This window comes from Chlamydotis macqueenii, chromosome 9 (assembly GCF_036417535.1).
Source record: "Chlamydotis macqueenii isolate bChlMac1 chromosome 9, bChlMac1.mat, whole genome shotgun sequence".
NCBI lineage: Eukaryota > Metazoa > Chordata > Aves > Otidiformes > Otididae > Chlamydotis > Chlamydotis macqueenii.
In genome coordinates, this window is record NC_141564.1 from 13900193 (window position 1) to 13921965 (window position 21773).

At 36.1% G+C, this 21773-nt stretch overlaps 1 protein-coding gene across 3 annotated transcripts in view; it reads left to right on the plus strand.

Moving 5' to 3' along the window:
- The window catches only part of ACAP2 (ArfGAP with coiled-coil, ankyrin repeat and PH domains 2), a 66637-nt gene that overhangs the window by 27212 nt on the left and 17652 nt on the right, over window positions 1-21773 (plus strand). For 2 of the 3 annotated variants that reach the window (XM_086754465.1, XM_086754467.1), the window contains exons 7-13: window positions 271-315; window positions 1427-1522; window positions 5994-6068; window positions 12475-12587; window positions 16407-16427; window positions 19617-19668; window positions 20946-21046. In XM_086754465.1, the coding sequence (XP_086610591.1) occupies window positions 271-315; window positions 1427-1522; window positions 5994-6068; window positions 12475-12587; window positions 16407-16427; window positions 19617-19668; window positions 20946-21046 (503 nt within the window). The remainder of the gene's footprint in view (window positions 1-270; window positions 316-1426; window positions 1523-5993; window positions 6069-12474; window positions 12588-16406; window positions 16428-19616; window positions 19669-20945; window positions 21047-21773) is intronic. The other variant, XM_086754466.1, reaches the window with a different exon arrangement.

A 21773-nucleotide genomic window follows, 5' to 3' on the forward strand; every position in this document is an offset into this window, starting at 1 on the left:
TAGCACGTGATGTGTTAATTAGAAAGGAAAATATAAGGAAGTTGTGACTATTGCTATGAAACTCTTAGCTTCGCGAGATTTTTCTGATTGCATCACTTTAATACAATGACAAAACTAGCATGCATCTTTTAAAAATACTTTGTGAAGTCTGATACTGAGTTATGTTCTTGAATGTTTTAAGCTTTGATATGATTATTGGGAAGTAATTTGAAGTTTGCTTCTGTGGGGAAAATTTGCAAGTAGCATAAAATAAGCTGCTTTTTTTTCTAGATCAATGTTCTTCAGTCTAAACGAAGAGCAGAAATCTTAAAATCGGTAAGATATACTTTATTTTCTGTATTGAAAATACTTAAATACATCAGAAACTAAAAATGTGACTGCAAAGCCATAGATCAAAAATTTAGTCCTTTTACACATAGAAATATTCCTAGTACATTTGCCACTTTGGTGACGGTCAGATTGCCCTTTACTATAAGTGGGCATAGATGCTTAACTATTTTTGGCAGTCCTTTTGGTTCAGATTTGGACACTTTAAGGTTTTCACTGCTGTGGACTCTTTGGTCTGTGTTTCATGGTTAAAATTGAACTTTATCTGTCAGGTAGTCTGCTGTTTACATCTGCTATATTCATATATAAACAATAACTACTACTTATAACCTATTCAAAGGTGGATTCAACTCTTTCTACTAAAATGGTATTTTTTTAGTACATAACATTGTAATAGCACATGTGCAATATGCTTTAGTGTGGTGTCTGCTAAATTAATATACAGCTGTATCTGCATGCTGATTTTCTTCTGATTGTACTCTTTTGTGCTTCATATTATCTCTATAAAAAGTTTACGGAGATAGAGACTGCCAAATTAAATGGTACCTTTATTTCAAAGGTCTAAAGTTGCCTTCCCATGATTTCCTTAATTCCTTTAAATAGCAAAAACTTCAGCTGGATCACAGCATAAGTGCTTGCCATTCTGCTCTGCATCTTCCTAACGTGTTTTCTTTAAGACTGAACAGTCTTGCCAGCTATGTTTATAAAGGTTATAGTTTTGGATCACTAGTAAAAATATTCCGTAGCCCCTCTGAAATTTCCATGTCCTAGTTAAACAGAAGATAACAAAAGTTGCAGGTGACATGAATTAGAAGTAATTTTGTGCCCTTAAGTAGATTTTTTTTTTAAGGTTAATCCTATCAACTAATTTCTTAGATTTTTGTATTGGTTCTTTGCTGCCCTTACCTTGCATGATTATTTACAACATTGGAAGCTCTATGAGGTATTGATGTAAAATTGCCAGGGCACAAGAGAACTGAAATTAACTGTGGAATTCTATTTCAAGTTTGTTCGTCTGGGTTAGTTAAGTTATATATTTATGTGATAGCTGATAAATATTTATCCTTTTAAAAAAATAAACTTTTTTTTTGCCTTCTAGATGTTATCATTTATGTATGCCCATCTGGCTTTTTTCCATCAAGGCTATGATCTTTTTAGTGAACTTGAGCCCTACATGAAAGACCTTGGTGCACAGGTAACAAGTTACTTTAAAAATTCATAACTATGTACTGGAATGGATGAAACCTGGATATGTGCATACATATCAGGTGCATCATGGATTTATTTGACAAAAAGGGAACTGTAGTGTGATAAAGGCAAAGCGTAAAAATACACTGTAAGTGGTTTGAACGAAAATAGAAACTGAAAGTTATCTATTTACTGAAATGAATACTAACTTTAGGATTTATGTATGTAAACATAGCTGTGTAGTGCTGTTTGAGATACTCTATGGTATTTGGGACACTGAATTGTTTTAAAAATTTTTGTGTATGACTCATGTTATAAATGTATTTAACAATAGAAAGTAAGTTAGTTTTTTTCCCTTCTACTTGTATACGTTATTTACCGTGTAAATTATGCACTGGGCCAAAAATACAATTGATAGTAGCAACTTGGACTGTAAAACAGAAGTCTGATTTTAATAAGTAGTGCGAAACTGAGTTCATACACTGAATCCTTCTTGCGCAGTTTTGTTGTTTAAGTTTAAGAACACACAACTGCAACTTCTGGGTTTTCAGTGAGGGATTCATGAAAAGGTTAGGTGAACCACAGCCAGCTGTACACAGGAGACATTGAAAATGGTTGTGCAAAATAGATGAAAAACACACAATATTCAACTGAAGATCTGTCTGTGATGCAGGAAGAAGACTCAGTAGTGTCTTCACTTGTTTTTTGTGCGAATTGGATGAGCCTGGAAATACTTGTATAACACTTTTTTTTTGGCCTCAATCTGAGGAATTGCAACAACTGCACTGATGCAGACCCCTCTATTGTCACTTCTCAATGGATCCACAAAACAAAGCCAACTCAAATTCTAAGTGTTTATCCAGATGCAAAAGTAAATAAATAACAGCAAATATTTCTTTGCATTCATCTCAAGTAGATGTGTCGCTGAATGTCTAAGAAATTACGCTGTTCTGAGCTGGTTGTTCCTTCCACAGCGCTGTTGTCATCTTGTGCCCCTCAACCTGCTTCTGTGCCTGTGCAGTGAAGCAGATTGGGAGCCGTGGACAATAACTTCAACAATCAAATGTCTAAACAGTTATTTTTCTGCTAGATTAGTCCCCAGTCAGGTTATTGTGGGTCTCAATTACTTGTACAAACGCACATCAGGAAGGTGTGTGCTTGTGTGTGCATGGTGAGCAAGTGGTGGAGCTGACAGGAGATGGAGAGGCAGGCTGCTTGAGCTGGCACTGCCATCCAGAAGGGAGGTGGCTGTACAGCTGCAGCCCTCAGTGTCTGGTGTAGCAGCAGCACTCGAAAGGTTCAGGTGCACATGACCCTGTCTGTAGTTGTGCCTTTTATTCTTTCACATACTTCTGGTTTGGGTTGTAATTGTTTAACTGTAGTGTTTTGATAGTATAGAGTGTGTGTCCTGTACCTCTGCAGAGGAGGGGATGGGAAGAGGAGACAAAAACTGCGGAGTTGGTAGTGATTTATGCTACCAGCTAGGCTTTGATGTTTCCAGTTCATTGAAATTATTTGAGCAAGGAACACAAGGTTATTTTTAAATGACTTGGTCATCCTTTTGCTTGATCTGGTAAGAAGCATTATGTGACATTCATTTTGATGCTGGTATCATAGCAACTGAAGAAGTTAAATTTAGAAAATCTCAAACTGAGAATGTTTAAAATATATTACAATTGGAGCAAAGATAGACTGAAGACCATAAAGTTGTTCATCTTGCTAAATTTCCCTTTTGCAACAGACCTTGGCTTTTCAGCTATGGATGTTTTTCATGACAGAAGCACACTTGTAAATAGCTTCGGAAAGTTTAACAGTTAATGGCTTTGCAGTTTGTATTGGTTGAAGCTTCTGCATTTAACAGCTCAAAGGGAAGGTATGCTGTGACATAACAAAACAGGGATTTGCTAGATTTTTTTCTGAAAATACTGTCATATTATTTCTGTTAAGTGAGATTTCATTCCCAGGTAAATTTTGTGTATGGTCTTAACTACAGGGTTTAACAGCACCTGAAGTATTAAAATTGAAGTGATCTTAAACAGTATAGTTAGAATTTTTAATTCTTTTGTTTTTCATTTTCAAAATAACTGGTTGACGTGACGACATAGTACTGAGGAATTTTGATTCCTGAATACTTTAGGTCAGGGTAGGATTACTTGTGAATCAGATCCTTGTAAAGGAATCTTTAATGACTCACGAGTGTAGTGCAAGCTTTTGCATGGAGATTACGGTATTTGGCACTTTCGTGTGGAAGGTGATATTAGTTCAAAAAGCAAACCTGTTGAATTTTCATTCTGAGATTACTATTGAAAAAGCTGAACATTTTAGTCTTAGTTCTCTGCACAATACCACTTTCAGCTCTATATGTTTATAAATATATATTTACCAGTAAATGCAGTATTTTGAAAAAGATAATTTTTTGAAGCCTACCTGGTGATGGTATAATGACTGTGTTTTTGATAGTTCAGTTGCATGATTGGCCACAGCTCTTGGTAGCTGTATGTTGTTGGTCTTTTTTTTAAGATAGTTCGCGTGCTGCTCACCTGACTGAAAAGAAGAAATTCTGGTCTCAGTTTGGAAACTGGAATGATGCATTTCTGTCTTGACTGTAAAAACAAGTAAATGATGAAACAAGCTACTGTTGAGAACTTAGTTTTGGCACTTGTGCTGTGTAAATGTATCCTCAAACACTTGTATTTGAGATAAATTAGAGGCAATTGCCCTATTCTGAACATGGCTACCTTCTGTTTCATGAAGGAGGGCAGGAGGAAGAATTTCTTGGGGGCCATGTACAGATTCCTGTATTTGAGATTTTAGCAAGAAACTTGATTCCTATGAAGTCTTGAACAGCCCTTGGTGCAGTTCTTGTCTTCATCACAAAAGAATGAGTTTCCCAGGGATGTGATGCAGAACAGTCTTTGAGCACAATGGCAGCCCGATCTCTGTTTTGGAGGCTCTTCTGTTGTTTATAAATCAGAAATACAGAAGTATGATGTCTGGACACTTCAGTCTTTAATGTGTTCGTGTTGACAAATACCTGTAAGGTGTGAATGTGCTGATATAGCCATTTGAGCCAGAGAGGAAGCCAGGGAGAGAAGAGTTAAGAAAAGTAACAGACTATGGAACTGGATCCAGATGTTGCAGCTATCTGATAGCTTTTTAATTGTTGGAGACTGTCTAGCACAAGAGTGTAAGAGACAATTCTTGTCTGTTTTTTCTCTCATTTGTATCTTTTCAAGTAGGGGAAATCTAACACTGGGGAAAGTGACCAGAGTTGGCAGGGGCTCTCACTTGTGGTTATGAGAGTGGATGGAGGTGATCAAATTAGAGTGTGAATTAGAGGTTCTGTTGGTCATATGTGCCCTCTGCCACGTGGCAGACTTCAGCTGGAAAACTGGTGTTGCACACTGTTCCTGGTCTCCTTGTTCTAGACCTGGAGCAGAATGAGGTCTGTCCCACAGATGTAAAGCTGCAGGCTGTACCGCTGTGTTCAGTGTTGAATCTGTGTCGTTATTCAGGAAGACGCTGTGACTGGGGATAACGGCAGTCTTCTGTTACAGGCTAGATAAACAAGGAGTTCATCAGATTCCATAGCGTGTCACACAAGTACCAAGCTAACTGGTCTTTCAGACAGCACCTACTGTTCCACTTCACTATATTTCTTATTTAAACATCAAAGTCTGGTTAAAAAACCAACCAACCAAAAAAAAAACCCCAAGACCAAAACCACCCCACCTTACTCTTAGGAGATATCTAAAATTTCCTGGGTTTTTTTTTTTTCCTTCTTGTTTTAAAAGGAGAAGATTTATATGGTAATGCTATAGACATGCTTGTGGCAAGTTTTTGGTACTGTCTATTTCGTTATCACAGACTTTGTAAAGGTATTAACTTAAATCCTCTGTGACAGTTTCTCATTTGCAAAATCATGTTATTTCTTAAACTAGAAATAGTTTGAATGGTTTCAAGGAGTCTTGCCCAAATACTGCTGGTGTCCCGATCGAGGCTATTGATACAAAAGCCTGGTTGAGGCAGTTCCCCTGCTTTGTGGAGGGGAAATAAAATCACTCACATTCGCTCCTTCTAGTTTTTGCTGCGAATGCCAGTGCTGCTGCAAAGGCCGGCCAGCCAGCGAGAGCAGCTAAAGGATGAGTCATTCTTTTGGGAGCCTGAGCACCAATGCGGTATAGAGTCGCATATGCTTGGCACCATGCTGTTCTTTGAGACATTGCTTCTAAGGCTTACAAGAAATGTACACCTTTCATAGAGGTTAACTCAGGATGGTAGTGCAGTGCTTTAAACAGGGTGCCGGTGGTTATTAAAGGTAAACACTTTGTGACCAGTGAAGTAATTATGCTATGCACATAAAACAGAAGTCATGCAATGTCTAGACATAATGTGTTCTTTTTTGTCAGCATTATGAAATCTACTGAGCCAAATTTCTCTTGATATCTAAAGATCCAAATTTTTGTTTCTCTTTACAGCTGGATCAGTTGGCTGTAGATGCTGCAAAGGAGAAGAGAGACATGGAGCAAAAGCACTCCACTATCCAACAAAAGGTACTTGAGAGAATGCACACACATTTTTGTATCTCTAGCATCTCTCCCCAGCAGTGCATCTCTGCATCAGAACTGTGAGGGATGGTATCTTCAGTACGGAGAAATAGACTTGCACATCATTAAGCATAGGATTGGATTGCAGATATTCATTTTGTATTGCAGAACAGAATACTATAATTAGTTTTGACCGAAGTATACATAGAACCGTAGAACCAACTGTACACGGATATGAAAGTGATAATATTAAATTGCTGCTTTGGGAAGATTTGTGTGTGTAATAATTCTTACTTTTGCTTGTTGAGAAAAATGTAGATAATTCATGTTGTGGGGGGAATGACTTCTGTTTGGATGTTTCAGAAGCTCTAGATCAGTATTGGTGTTGCAGGTATAATGCTAGAAGTTAAAAATATTTCCACTGAACTCTCTGGTAGTGAGCTACTACTGTAGGTACTTCTGAAAGGGATTAGATACCAGTTTAAAGGTAATGCAACACTTCACTGTCGTTCAGATACATTCTGTATCTGTTCAGGTGGCATAAATTGGAAAAAAAAAAGCATAATGTAAAAGAAATCTGAGTAAATAAATTCAGGAATGAAAACATGTTAAGGTTATAATTTAGGTAGCCTTAGTAGGAGTTAATATTAATACTAATGTCAAGAGGTAACATTTTTGGTTGATAAAAATGTTTTTGTCACCTCATCCTGTCATTGCTGCAGGAGTTGGTGGAAAGCATTAGGATTGCTGCAACTGTGAAATTGAGAAGATGTGATGCTGGGATTTAGGGCAGTGCTGATGTGCTGTGTTTGGAGGCAGACAGGAGATAACTACAGGCAAGGAAGGGAAAGGAAGAGGGGAAATGGGAAAGGAATAGAACTTGAAAATTAACGTTGATGTTCAAAGTTTGGGCTCAATAGGCCTGGTTTCAGGAGTGGGCAGTAGTTGTTAGAGAACAGCTGTGCTTGGTGAAAGATGTAAGTTATGGGCGATTATCCTTTAATTTGCCATAGAAATCATAACTTGTTACTGTGAATTATGGTCATTGCTGTTTCCAATAGTGTTTACAGTCTTTGCTTTTTCTTCAAATGCTACTTGAGGCTGCTTTACAGGTAACTATTTCTAATAGTATCAATGGTTATTGAAACCTTTACATTTCATGAAACTTGATAAGGTATATCTGTGTGTAATATAAATATTCTTGGTTTCTTGGCAATCATAATGATGCTATTTATGTAGTTTTCCTTACTGAAATGAAATGATAATTTTACACTGTCTCTAAGATATAATCAAGGCAGTCAGATTGTGTTGTATGTTGTCCTCTAAAGTTCTGTGTTTCAAGTTATATATGTTGTCTCCTGTCCTTATCAGTGAAATAATTGATGCATTTTTGTGATGATAATGCCTAGTTTAATGCATCTAGGCTTTGGTGGGCATGCTTTATTGGAAATTCCTCTTGTAGCTTGTCAAATCATATTCTTGGTTTCTTACTCAAATCATCTTGTCTGTTTGGTTTTTTTGTCTCCTCCTACTTGCTTTTCCCAGCCTTCCCACCAAGTTTATTTCCAGCTCATCAGGATTTCAGGATCTTGAACTGCCTTGACCTTGAATCTTGTTCTTTATATCATTATTTGTCATCTAGTCAACCTGACCAGGATGGCAACCTTGTTCTCTTCTCATGACTTGTCATGTTGCTTTCCACGGCTGCCCCTTAGGCGTATGTTCCCAAATCTCCCAGTGCCAAATCCTTCCATGTTTTATAACTACTGAAACTTCTGCTTGTTGTGTTGAATATTCCATAAAGTATTTATGCATTTAATATACTGAAGTTTTAATCTAATGCTTCAGAATGATGCCTTTTCTTCATTGTGTGGATAAAGAACAGTTCCTTTTCTGAAATGTATAGGTAAGTGCACATGTGCACACACCTACCCACCCACTACCTGTGTTTGCATATATGTGCATATGCATGCAGAATAATTACACTAATTAAATAACTCATATCACTTTTCTTTATAATCATCATCCTATTTAATTCAGCTGTTGTTTGAGAGGCTAAGACAAAAGTCATGGAAGGGCTTGGTCGCCACTATAGTTTGATTTCTGTCTTTAAGAGAACTCATGTCTAGGTTTTTTTGTTTGTTTTAACTTCTGTGTTGTATTTACTCAGCAAATATGCAGGAAACAATTTTTTTTTAGTGTAAGAAATTATTTTTTTCTTTATTAATCTGGAGCAATGCATACTGTGAATTATTCTAGAGATGTCATAAACATTCTGGGAACTTTTTGCAATATATCTTTATAGGGAAAGATTCCTATCAAAAGACTGGTGTCACAGTATCAGCATTATTTAAGACTTGAAACTCTTGTGTTCTGCGCAGTTTGCAGCCCATTGCTGTAGTAACGTGTTGAATTAAGAAATAATTTAAAAATAGGTTGGACCTTTAAACAGCATTATGGTTTTTTTGGTTTTGTGACAAAGCTAATACTTTGTTCTTAAACAAGGGAAATGATATGCTAAAAATGTTTGCATTTAATTTTGAATAGTTTTCATTTTATTCAAATCCCTCTTTCATAACAAAAATCTGCATCCAAAGAACTGCTCGGGAAACAGCTGGAGTGAGAATGATTTGAAAATTTTTAACATCTTCAGTAAAGAAGGTGACAGGAAACCAGATGTTAGCACAGTCATAGAGCAGGTATAAACCAGAGCTGCTATTGAGAAGTAATGCAGACTAATTCCTGCCTCAAAAAACAAAGATGTGCCGGTATCCCAAGTGACTCATATGCTCAATGATTGTTGCATTCTTTCACTTTGTCTTGGAGTGTACCTTTTAATACTTGTGCCTGTTTTTGCTTTAAGCCCTTCCTCAAGGGATTTTCAGTTTAAGCATGACAAACATCTCTTTGGCCAATGGGATGGGAATGGAAGCAACTTTCTAAACAGAGGGGTTACAGAATCAGTGTCTTCTGTTTAGTTTACTTTTCAGATCAGTGTTTTCTTTGCTCTCTCATTTACTGCCTTTTAAAAAACTTTAAAAATTCTGCTTCGCTAAAATAAAAAAACCTACTGAATACGTATTCAATGTTAAAATACTGATACTCACACTCCCTAAGATTTGCTGATAAAATGGCTTGAATAGCTTTCATGACCTGCTAGCAGTCTGCGTGTTAAAAGTACATTGGAAACTCTGCTGCTGGAAAGCATAGGGGTTTATGTTTTGGTAACAAGAAAAGTATATTGTAGAGAAACAGAAAACATTTAAGCTATGAAATGAATCACGTATGTGTGATAAATTGATAAATTCATACAAAAATGCATTCACTGAAACACTGTCAAGAACAGTAAGTGTTCTGTGACCCACCAGGTCAGCATTAATTGTGCAAATGAAAGTTGTTTGTCCATTGCCAGCTGGTTTGCTGTCAGTCGTGGACATTTAAAGAAAAAGGGGAAAAAAGGGATGGAAGCATGCTGTACGCTTTGCTTATGTAACCCACTTCTGCATGTTGCCCTTCCAGTAGCTGGCCAACCCTGAAAAATGAGTATCAGAATAGAAGCCATAGATGTTCCTTCCTTCAAATCTGAATGAAATGTGCGATGCAGCACTTCAGTGTAACTGTCATAATACTGGCTTAATTTTCTTAGGTCTGATTAGGTGAAACCTATTTCAGTCCTAACTGACACCTCGTTAGTAAATAAATGGTATTTAAAATTCAGTCTTTATCAGCTGCATGTTTGCTTGAAGAATACAGAATCCTGAGTCACAAAGTGACTGGGCTTATTAACACGTGATTCTCTTATGCAGGACACTGGAAAGAGATGACTGTGCTTTTATCCACTCCCTGATTATTTTTCATGATTCACTAAACTTTTCCATGAGCCAAGATAAAAATAAACTATAATATGACTGCTTTTCTCCCATTCTTTAATTAGAGAACAGAAGATCAGTCAAAACTTACCTAGTTCCTTTTTTCTACTTTTATCTTTTTTAATTGAAGTTAAATGTGTTGTGGTTTTTTGTTTGTTTGTTACCTTTTTTCTGACCATAACTTTATCAATGAATTAATATGAATAAAGCTTTACTTTCCCTGCCCTCTCCCACTGTTAGTAGTTTGCTATGGATACTTGAGAAAATATCAAACATTTTTCTGCTTGCTCTTGTGTCTTTATCTGCTCTATAAAGGTGGAAGTCAGTCGGGGAAGCCATGAAAAATGACACTAAATGCACGTCGTGAGGAAGGCTCAGTGTTTTAGACAATTTGGACTGAGAGTGTAAAATGATAAATGATCCAAGGGAGTTTCCTTGTCATGCTTGCGTGCCTTCAAAGCGTAAAGCTGGATTCATTGGAAAAGGCAGTTGCAGTTCTCCAAACCTGGAGGAAAATGTGATTACATAGTAGTTTGGACAGAAAAGACTGAGGGAATGTATGTTGTCTTTCATAGACAAGGAGTTTTCAGGCATCCCGGAGGCAGGAAGATGCAAATCTTTAGCAGGTTTCATTATGTTTGGGAGCTGGTAAGTTAGAGTAATTTATCAGGTTTTTGCGAAGGGAGGGAATGTGACATCAGCATGTCTTAAGTCTGTTCTTATAGGGGTTTTCATTTTTTTTGAGGGATAAGAAAAAAACAAAGGACTTTTAACACTTTGAGGATATTTGTGTATGTCATAAGTTGTGAAATACTAAGTTAAAATTGTATTGTGATATTTGACTGTACTTACAAGTCTTTTAATGTTCAGTATGGTCTGGTCTAGAAAACAGGCAGAAAATCAAAGTTATTAAATTCTGAATAATAAATGTGCAGACTTTTGATTTTTTTGAGAAGCTTTTATTTGCAACCTATATGTTTATTTAGGTCAGTATATGGTAGTGGTATGATAGTTCCATTTTTTTTTTTTTTAACTCTTACTTTTGCATTGGTCATCTGCCAGTGAATTAACAAAAATCTAAATTTAATATTTCAAGTTTAGTTTGTCTTTTTAGCTTGGTAATGGCTGAAAACACTGTGAGTAGTTTCATGGAATTTGGTGCAGTGCTGGCCTGGGAGTGTAAAGGGCCCCTTTGGTATTTGTAACCATGTCACTGTCTTGTTTAATTACATGTGCTTTGGACCAAACCATTTGCATATATAAAAATAAACATTGTGTGTAGCAGAAACATTGTGTGCAGGCTGGCATATTACATAGGGCTAATGGTACTGGTTTTGAAGCTGATTTTTTTTTTTGGGTGTAGCCTCTTTCCCCTATGTGTAGACAAATTCCTAAGGACCAAAGTACAAAACAGATTTACAGACATACTTTTCACACAAAGCTGATGTTTGCAATTTACAAAAAGTACCTGCTGAAGAGACGGGAGAGTTACAGTATGAAATGTCCTGTGTCTTCAGTATTTAACCTGTTGGTTTTTTTGTGGGCTTTTTGTTTGTTTGGGTTTTTTTGGTTTTTGTTTTTTTGGTTTTTTTGTTCTGGAACTTAATTTTCAGTGATGTCTCTTCTGCTTTAGTTAAGGAGAAGAAGCCATATGTTGGTAGTCTATTTAATGATATATTTTACTAACAGTGATATTAAATAGTAGCATTTTGATCTTTGGACATAGCTTATGCTAAATGTTGTTCCATGTGTGCTGTTTCGTGCATGCTTAGCAGCTGTTAGCCTCCCACTCACCGTGTACCTGAGCTCTGTAGCTCCCTGGGAAGAGTCTGTGCTGGCAATGTGAAGCAGTTAACCTTTCTAAAATTTGTAAAGCTGTTATTAACTATTATTACATGTTATTATTTGTTATTAGATTGATTAAAGTGTATATTATCTTGTCCTACTTCAAGCTTCCTGTTCTTGTCAGAGATGTAAAGAAAAAAATTACTAAGTTCTTGTCATCACTGCCAGCACCCTGACAACTTTAATTTAGGGATAACTGATAATATCATCTTTATTTGGTTACTTGTCTTGAGTTCTGATCTGACTCACTTGTCAAGATGACAGAGCTGAAGAAAATGCTAAAGCACGGCTGGCTCTGTACAGTTGTTTGCAACAGGCTGCAGTTGCTTTTCAGTTTTAAGTCCGAACCCTCGTTGCCCCTTTTCCTATACATTCCTCTTGCCTGTCTTTGGAATATACATGAGACCATTCGAGCAGTTGAAGCATCAGTAATATTTGCCGTCTACTTGGCCATGGAGGTCACCAATACCTGAGCAAGAAGTTCCCCGTGTGTGCACAATAGAGTAAAAATCTTCAGCATTTTCATCTCCTAAAAATACTTTTTAGGAGTGTCAAGGGCTGAGAGTCAGTCATGGCATGACTAGTAAGTGTTACAAGCAAAATGTTATTCCTAATTTTTTTTTACATTAATGCTGCCTGTATTTGAAGTTTCATTTGAAACTGCAATGTCTTTTTCTTGTCTTGTTTCTTTGTACTAGGATTATTCCAGTGATGATACTAAACTAGAATACAATGTGGATGCAGCCAATGGTATTGTTATGGAAGGTTATCTATTTAAGAGAGCCAGCAACGCCTTCAAGACTTGGAACAGGTAATTATTCAGAACCTCTATTTACTAGCTTGTTAAGATACTGCTTGTTAAGTTAAATTCTGGTCTGACTTACAGCCTGTGCAACTCATTGATTCCACAATTTTGACAGAACACTTGGATGACTATTAATTAATGTAGAGACGACACTTCAAAGCCATTTTTCTAAGTGTGTATCTTAGTCTGAAGAAGTCTGATGTATGGAAAGTGAGCTTTGTTCTGTGTGGTCTGTCTCTCTAATTAGTTCTAGCCGTACTTTGGGATTGAAACAGAGCAATCCTTATGATTGTATACACAACAAGATATGTAAATGTATATGCTGGGAAGATAAGTGTTACGAGGACAAAGGAAAATGGAAGTTGTGTAGCCACTGGAAGCAGGGAAACACAGTGAAAGACAGGTTATTTTTTCCTGAAAGATAAGCTGTAGTTATTATCCTTCACAATTCCTGGCCTTTACAGTGACTTCTGCTTAGCAGTTTTGATGACCCTGTTGAGAATTCAAAATGCTTTTAGTCTTGTGCCTTCAACAATGTATATTTACTGTGTACATATTTTTCTCACTGAACAGGATTTCTTTTGCATCTCTAAGGATGTGTGCTTTTTTCAAGGAAATATTATATATGCTGAAACACTTAAAGTAGAGTTGAATATAGTTCTTGAATTCTCAAGTTAATTTGTTGCGATATAAAGCTCTTTTTACAATCTTATGTTCTGCAATTTTTGCAGTAGTACTTCTGTTAAATTATTTACTGCATTTCAAAGGCTAGTATGTGCATTTGGATGTGTGGTCCCTCCCAACCTTAATTATTCTATAATCCTTTGAGCATCTTGAAACATCACAATTCTATGACAAATTTGAGTTGCTTCACTTAAATCTGTAGGCTGATGCAAGGGCCACTGGTGACAATAAGACTGTCTGCACTAGCAAGTCACATGCAACGAGTTTAAGGGATTTTGCTTTGGACTACTTCTAATTGGGTCCTGTGGTCTGATAATCTACCTGTGATGTACCTTCTGGGTTAGCTTCATCCAAGCAGAATTCAGGGTTCTCCAGGACAAATCTGTGAGGCAACAAAGGACAGTGAAGGGAGAAAACGGGGAGAGATGCTTCAAAAACACATTCCTGGTCTGAAGTAAAATGTTACTGGAAGCACGCTGAGGAAAACTCCACAGTAACAGGGCAGGAGATTGTCCTTTAGATTCTCAGCAGGCTGAAAGGGTCTCTTCTGCAAGGTGTTTTGCAGGGAGGACTGCAGGCTTTTCATAAATGACTGAAGACAAAACTCTGACTCGCTCTCTGGGTTCTTGTTTTGGATAGTGTAAAGGGTTTGCTCTGAGGCAAGGTAACAGAAGGGAGCAGGATGGGAGTGTTGGAACATAGCTGAGAAATACTCTTTTTCCATGCGGCTTCGTACCTACTGATACTGTACATGCATCTTACCTTACAGTTGGTCAAGGAGTAAGATTCAATAACTTGTGTATGTTTGAAATTTAAATGGACACAAAATAAATACAGGGAAGTCATAATTAAATCAAGATATGCAATGTTATTCTTTCAGGTAAAGTTACAAGTTAGAACATATCTAATGAAAATATATCCAAACAGTAAGTTATTTGAGAGCCAAGGTAAACAGCTCAGTAATGAGTCAGAGCTACCTACTTTTACTATATAACTTATATTTTTAATATATTGATATATAATTTATATATTCGATTTATATACAGTTTTCTTCTGTTTGTTACAGGAGTATTCAATGAAACTAAACCTTTAACCTTTTTAAATCTGAGATTTATCTCACTGGTAGGCAATTTGATAGGCTTGATAATTTATCTCACTAATTTGTATGCTTCAGAATTAGAGAATGGCTTTGGATATGCTATCTATAAACTTTAAAAATTAAATCAATCATTTAAGACTTGTACTTCATGTTCACAAGCCATTGCTAATTGTTATGAAACTACTACCACTATTATAACACAAAAAAAATATATGTTTAAGACCTTAATGAAAACAACTATTAGTCTTTGAATCTAGCCCAATTTTTCATGTTATAATAAAAAGAGAAGTTATTTTATCCTATTTTTATTTCTGAAAAAAATTGTCATTGCTTGCTATGTTGTAGGGACTGAAGTGGTCATTGCCACCTTCTACTGCATGTTTCCACTGATGGAATGCTTTACTTATGTAGTATTGCAGCTTCATCTTCAGGGAGATAATACTGATTTAAGCTTACCATAATTAGAGGGGAGAGTGTTTTTTCCAGTCTCTAGATAGAGTACAACAAAAGGACTGTGTCATTGCACTAAACTGTTCTGTGCACAAAAATGTATGATGAAATAGCAGAGGGAAACCTTTAGAGAATTATTTATTTTATGAGGGAATTTAGAGCCGAAGTCAAAGACTCCAAGACAGACAAGGTATTTTCAGCGTTCTTATCGGACAGGTAGTTTGCTGCTTCATTTTATGCCTATCTTTGGGGGAGGTGGGTAGAAAATCATCCAGCTGAAACAAAACCGGAAGAATTTGCCTATAGAGAAACTCTGGAATTTCCTGATGTTCTGAACCAAGGGTGACGGCACTGATCTTCCTTGCCAGCTGCTGGTTGTGCTGTTGTTAGTAATACGTATTTAGAATCATAGAATCATAGAATGGTTAGGGTTGGAAGGGACCTTCAAAGGTCATCTGGTCCAACCCCCCTGCAATTTAAAATGGTAACTTCTCTTTTCCATCCATTGGTGTTTCAGTGGTTCTTTTAAAGTGCTCCTTTATGACTGAATTAAGGCACCAAACATCCTTGTAGTTGTCACTATTAGTGTAGACTTGCCAGCATTAAAAACATAAGAGAAAAGGAAATGGTACAGTGGATTTTGTGTGGGTTTGACACACATCAGTATGATTCTAGCTAACAAATTAAATAATTGCAATGCTTCGGTGTGCATCTTTTGGTCAGTGAATCCATGGACACCATAGTGTGTTGTCCTGGAAAAATTCTGGTTGCTGGGGGAGAAAAATCAAAACCATAAAATCAAACGCATGCTCTTTGAAGGGGGGCACATTTGTGCTAATGAATGAAAACTTGTTGTTTCCAATTCAAAGTAACTTTTTGCTAGGATGGTGTAGTTTCTTCCTGGGGCAACTGGCAGCTTGGGTTTAATTGTCCGAAGACTTGAGTTATTTAGCCTTTTTCATCAAGTTTCCTGTTCTTGAAATAGTTCTTCATGACACTGGCTTGAGAAACAAATAGTGTTAGAGCAGGTTACAAAGTAAACCACAACAGCTATTTGCAATTCAATGTTGCTGTATTATGAAAGAGCTGGTGATGTTGCAATTTTTTTGATTGTCACTAAATTGATAGTGTATGATGTACATGAGTATGTCTGATAACATACTCTAGTGGAATAAAAAGTATATCTTTATACTGTAAATTTTTACAGTTACAGGATGGAGACCTATTGTTAATGTATGTCGGTTTGTAAATGATACATCTTTCTGTACACAATTCTTCTTTAAGGCATCAGGAATTTATTTTGGAGCAATAGGTGGAAAGCTGTTTTGGTTTCTAGAAATTCAAATGAAAAATAGATCCATGTCGTGAAGAAAGATCTGTGTGAACAAATGTGTGTAGGGAGAGAAGCCTTTATCAAACACCAGTGTGTTCTGAACAGATTTTAGGTTGGATGCATTAAATGTTTTCCTTTTCAATTCTGCTGTATCTTCAGATCATGCTAATTCTTTGCTTATTTTGCTCATTTTGCATTTTTCATTCCTTCTCCTCCTTTCCCTTATGTTTTAATCCTACCCCATTTTTTCACATGACAGGAAAAAGCCAGATCACATCAGGTACCAACCAGCTTCTTTTATACCTTCCCAATATTTCTTTGGCACGCAACAAGCTCTTAATTAACCCTGCATTTAATTTTGATTACTTGCAATGGATGTATAAGTGGCTCAGTCTAAGAAAATAACAGAAGGATTCTGCCTGGGATGCCAGTGTACATAGTGCTCAACACCTTTAAAAGGATTAGAAGATTGAGCTAGTTTTAGCTAAAAAGGAATTACAGCAAAGTTTCTCCACTCAGATTTCTGAGCGTACGAGATCAGTGTTTTCCTTTTCCCAGTTGAAGTTGGTGAGATGTTTTTCTCATCAACTGCACTGGGAATAGACATGTAACTTTTAAATGTTGTGCATTCTTAATCATTCTGTTTCATTTGTGTGCTGATAGCAAATAGTAAAGAAAATTATTTCCTTTTGAAAATCAGTTAAGCATGATTGAATTTTTATGTGAAACTCAATTTAAATTTTATAATTTTTTGTATTACTTGTCTCAGTTCTCAGAAATTTGAAATGCTTTTCAATGAATTTTTTATTGTTTCCTATTTAACAAATATTTTTTTAAAATTGTGTAGGTATAAATTATGGAAAACATCTTGTTTCTAAATCCAAACAGCTATATTTAAGCACTACTCAGTGGGGCAGTGAAATTACTTTTAAGATTTTTCTCAAGTATGTTTTCTCCTTCACCATGCTTCTCTTTTTTTTTTTTTTTTTGACAGAATTATACATTTAAAAGAACCTTGATAATGTTCAGTACTTACTACACAGCTGTTGCGTAAAGGCTTGTGTGTATGAATTCTTAGAACAGGGTAGATATGCTGTACCCTCTTGCACCTTCAGTACGTAGACTGTGCCTCAGTTTCCTGGCTGCTACCACTGTAGACTCCCAGCACTGTAGACTGTTTCTTACAGTAATGAGTAGGGTTTATTAATGGTACTTCACTAAGTTGAAATAATTCAAAACAAAACTGCTGTGGTGCTATTGTTAGAGAACAGGCTGCCACTTTGTTTTTTCAAGCATACAATAAAGTATATTAACTTCATTTTCTGTTGACATTTACTTCAGAAGTATGATCTACAATTTACACTACATCCTAAATTCTTGATCTTGTTCAATAAAACATACTTTAAAAAAAACAAAACAAAACAAAAAAAAGAACCCCACACTTGTCTGGACTAGAAGGGTCTCTTAAACAGATTGAATTTCTCTGCTAGGAACAAAAGGGGCTGGAATACTTTGAAAATTTCTTGAGTAGGCTTTAAAGATGACACAACTTTGTTTTAAAATTTGTGTGCTCACTTATATCCAGTTGATTAGTTTGGAGCTTATTTACTGTAGTAACTCACTAAGTACTTAGCTGTAGAACAAATTAAGCATTGCATTAGTGAAGTTAATTACATTACCTAAGGCCATTATTAGGGATTTGCTCCACTGCATGTTATCTTGGGGCAAAGCTGCATCTCCTTTTTTTTTCTTTTTTTTTTTTTTTTTTTTCTTTACCATTTTCACTTAGGCACTGCTTTTTATGTTTTTCTACTTGGTGTTATGTTAAAAAAAAAAAACCACATAAAAAGCCTGAGTTTGTTTTCCTTTTCTAGTCTACTTTTTTGTTGTTAGCTATTTAAATATTAGCAATAAGCTGCCTTATGCTCATATGTGAGGCTTAGTTACTGCATCTATTTTTTTTCTTTTTTAAATAGATGGTGAAGGTGATACCTTTTAAATAGCAGTGATCAAAAGTATTGCTGTTAATAAATTGAAAAAGTACTTAACTTTTTGCATTATTCTGTTCAATTGTCTTAACCCAAAAAGATTACTGTTATTATTTTGGAAACCCAATATTAAAAGAAGATCCTGTTGTTGCTTTTTAAATTAAAAAATCTGCACAACATTTGAAAAGATTAATTGTTGAAAGGTAGAATCTCATCTGTCTACTAAGTACTAACTTGTCTAACAAACACTACATATTCTGATTTGAACCTAACTTTTTTATATACGTATCTAAATTTTTCTTAAAAATCTTTGTGTGCTTCTTTTAATGAATGACTTGTGCTGATTGAATAAATACATGGAGCCCTCTTGTTACCAATTGTAGTAAACTGTAGTGTGAAGTTCAACAGCCTGTGGAGAATAACAAGTTGCAATACAATATTTTGTATACTGTTGCTGTTCAAACTAATTGGCAGTGCAGAAAAAAGTGATGTGTGGTCTAAGTGGGGTATTTGAGGTAACTGAGGAATTATGTTATGGTAAACAGAAGGTCACATTATAAGCCTGAACAAAACAAAAGTGTAAATTTCACTGCAGGACTGAATTATTTTTTACATTCCCTTCATTTGGTTAGCTTTTGTTTTGTGCATCCCCAGAAGAGGTAGAAAAGGGATGGTTCTTTGCTGCTGCTTTTTATACATTCAGTGGTCTGATAAAACACAGATGTTTGAGATTTGAGGCACTTGTAATATTTTCCAAAACATGAATGATCTTTCCATTCTTGATGAATTGTATCCTATCCATGAGTTTGACAAGGAAGGATACAGTTCAGAAGGGTTTCTAAGCGTTACATTATCTTTTGGATTTTATAGGATGCCTTCATTAAATCTTTGAATTGATATTTTCTTACAAAGCTGAGGCTTAAGTCAGAATCCTGTATTAAAGGTTTTCCTTGGTTTTGCTTTGGTTTTGTATGTAGTCCTTTTATTTCAGCATCTAAAATTTTAAGAAATGGTAAATAGAGAGAGACATTAAATCTCCGTGGGATAGCAACACTAGTATTTTAATGCCTTAATTATTTTTTAGTTCTACTCTCAGAAATATTTCCCAAGTAGTTTACATAGTTCAGATATTTTTGTTATTCAGACTATCTGAATTTGTGTTATCAAACAGCTACTGAAAATTGTAGCTTGCTGCTAAATATTCTTTGAAATGTAAATGTTTTCTGTTGTAGCTTAACTAATGTTGTCATAACATGAATGTGTTTGTTTAGGACTCAAATTATTTGAACTTTGCTTTCTTTTCTGTTTTGTCTCTGCCTTTTTTCATCATTCTCACAACATACTTGCACAAACTGACTGCAGCATTACTTCTGTGAATTCTTTCATGCAGTCTCTCTGTAGGCTGTGTGTTAGCACCTTTCAGTCAAATAAGCACTGTAAATTCAGTTACGTATTCTCTGGATGTCTCTCTGTTTGACTAGGCGCTGGTTCTCAATACAAAATAACCAACTTGTCTACCAGAAGAAATTTAAGGTAGGCATCAAAAACTGGCTTGGGGCAGTTTGGGGTGTGGGTGATGATCAGGGGAGGGAGGAACAGAGTGCTGGCGCTGGCGTACTGTGTGGTCTTCAACAACCTACTGCATTTTCTAAATTAGTTTCTCCCTTTGTAAAATGAGACTAATAGCTACACTTACAGATTTAGAGGTTCCTGCCCAGTGACCTGTAAGCACATACCTTACTTGCTGTGGGTTTTTTTTACCTTGTTGCAGAGAAGGTTTATGAAGAGCCCTTAAAATTGTTGTCCTGAAGGGCTTGTATACACTTGCTGGCAGCAAAATATTCTGACATAGTCCGTGCTGATTTTGAGCAGTTGTGTTTAACTCTTTCAGGACTTGCTCCCTCCAGTTACTTACTGGGTTCACATACCCAATTTGGCAGCTGGGGAAAGAGGGGGGAAAAACAAGGCATGAAAGCGTTTGTTATGAAACAGGGGTGTCATGTGCATGTATTCAATATCAAAAATGTAAGGTGGTTCAGCAGTCAATATCTGTCTTTTTGCGGGTGGGAAAGTGCACTTGTTGCATATCACAGCAGCAAGTGCTACTCTGCCCCAGGCTGTAGAAGCCAGCCTTTCCCATCAACATTTGGGCCTGTGCCCCTTTGTTTCCTGTTCTAGAATCTACTTCTTTATCTTCCATGTTAACAGACCAGGTTCAGAGGCTGTCCCTTGATGCTGTTAAATCAAGGGTCTTCATTTTTGTGATTGGAAAGGAAACAAATAGGTTTGTGTGAGCACGTTTGAGTTGCACGTTTTGTGCTTGTGAATCCCAGTTCTATTTTTATGTATTTAAAAAATGCAAATTTAAAATGCAATTAGCTTAGAATAGAGTGCTTATGAATTGAATCAAGTTTTTGAAACCACTGCATCCAACTTCTGGTTTTGTACTTGGCACTTAAAATTCTGCTGATCTAGGTATAATCTTTGATTTATTTGAGAGTTAATTGCATCTTTGAACTCCTTTGAATACTGTTGTTTAAACTTAAGGTGTTGATTATTTAGTAGTTTGGATAATTCCTTTTTACCTGCAATCCAAAGTTTGTATTAAATTTTCATAATATATAACTAAACGTTAAAATTTATCTAAATATGTCCTGCTAAGTATTTCTGATCCTACCTATTTAAAATTTTTTTGGAAGACACATTTTTGTAAAGAAGTAAGTAAAATTAAATGATAAATAATTTGGCATTATTAGCAACTACATTATCTTCCCTTCACATAACTTCTTTTGTTAATTTTTCTCTCCTAGGATAATCCCACAGTAGTTGTTGAAGACTTGCGGCTTTGCACAGTTAAACACTGCGAAGACATAGAAAGACGTTTCTGTTTTGAGGTGGTTTCTCCAACAAAGTAAGGAGAAGTGACGGAGCATGTTTGTTTAAAAATTTAAAAAATCGTTACATCCCGTTGCCTTGAAATGCAAGATTGACATTTCGCTTGGGATAGATCAAAACAGGAAAAGTATCTAAGCAATTCTGTTCTCTGAAATTTTGGCTAAGAGTAAGTGATGCTGTGAGAAGTGTTCCTAGTATTTAGTTTACTTTTGGCATAAACACGCGTTCTTGTGCTTTATGCATAAATGGCTTGTGCATGTTGAGCTGTTGTGGCTTAGTAGTAGCTGATAATATCAAGCTGCTTAGTAATGTGGAAAATAGATCCGTTTCTCCAAATTTCTGGTTGGTGTAAAGAGAAACATTATTAATAAGGTATTGTCTCAGTAGTGTTAAGTTATGTCTTAGAATGCACTGAATGGAACTACCAAATCAAAATCTTTCAGCTCTAGCAGTACAGTGTATTGGTTGTGTTTGGAGAGGTTTGGCAGTCCTGCTGCAGCCAGGGATCGTTAGTGATTTTGAGATGTGACCATATTGACATTTTTGATCTGAGGTCAACCTGCTTTTAGGTTTGGATGTTATCTATACTCCCCACTCCTGCTTACATTTCTGTTCATAAGATTGTTGTCCTATAGTTTGCATCCTCAGTTGTGGTTCACTTTAACATGGATTTTGCTCCTGCTTGCCTATACTTTTTCAGCCCATAAGTGTTGCAACAGTTTTTTATTTTATGACTTGTTTCC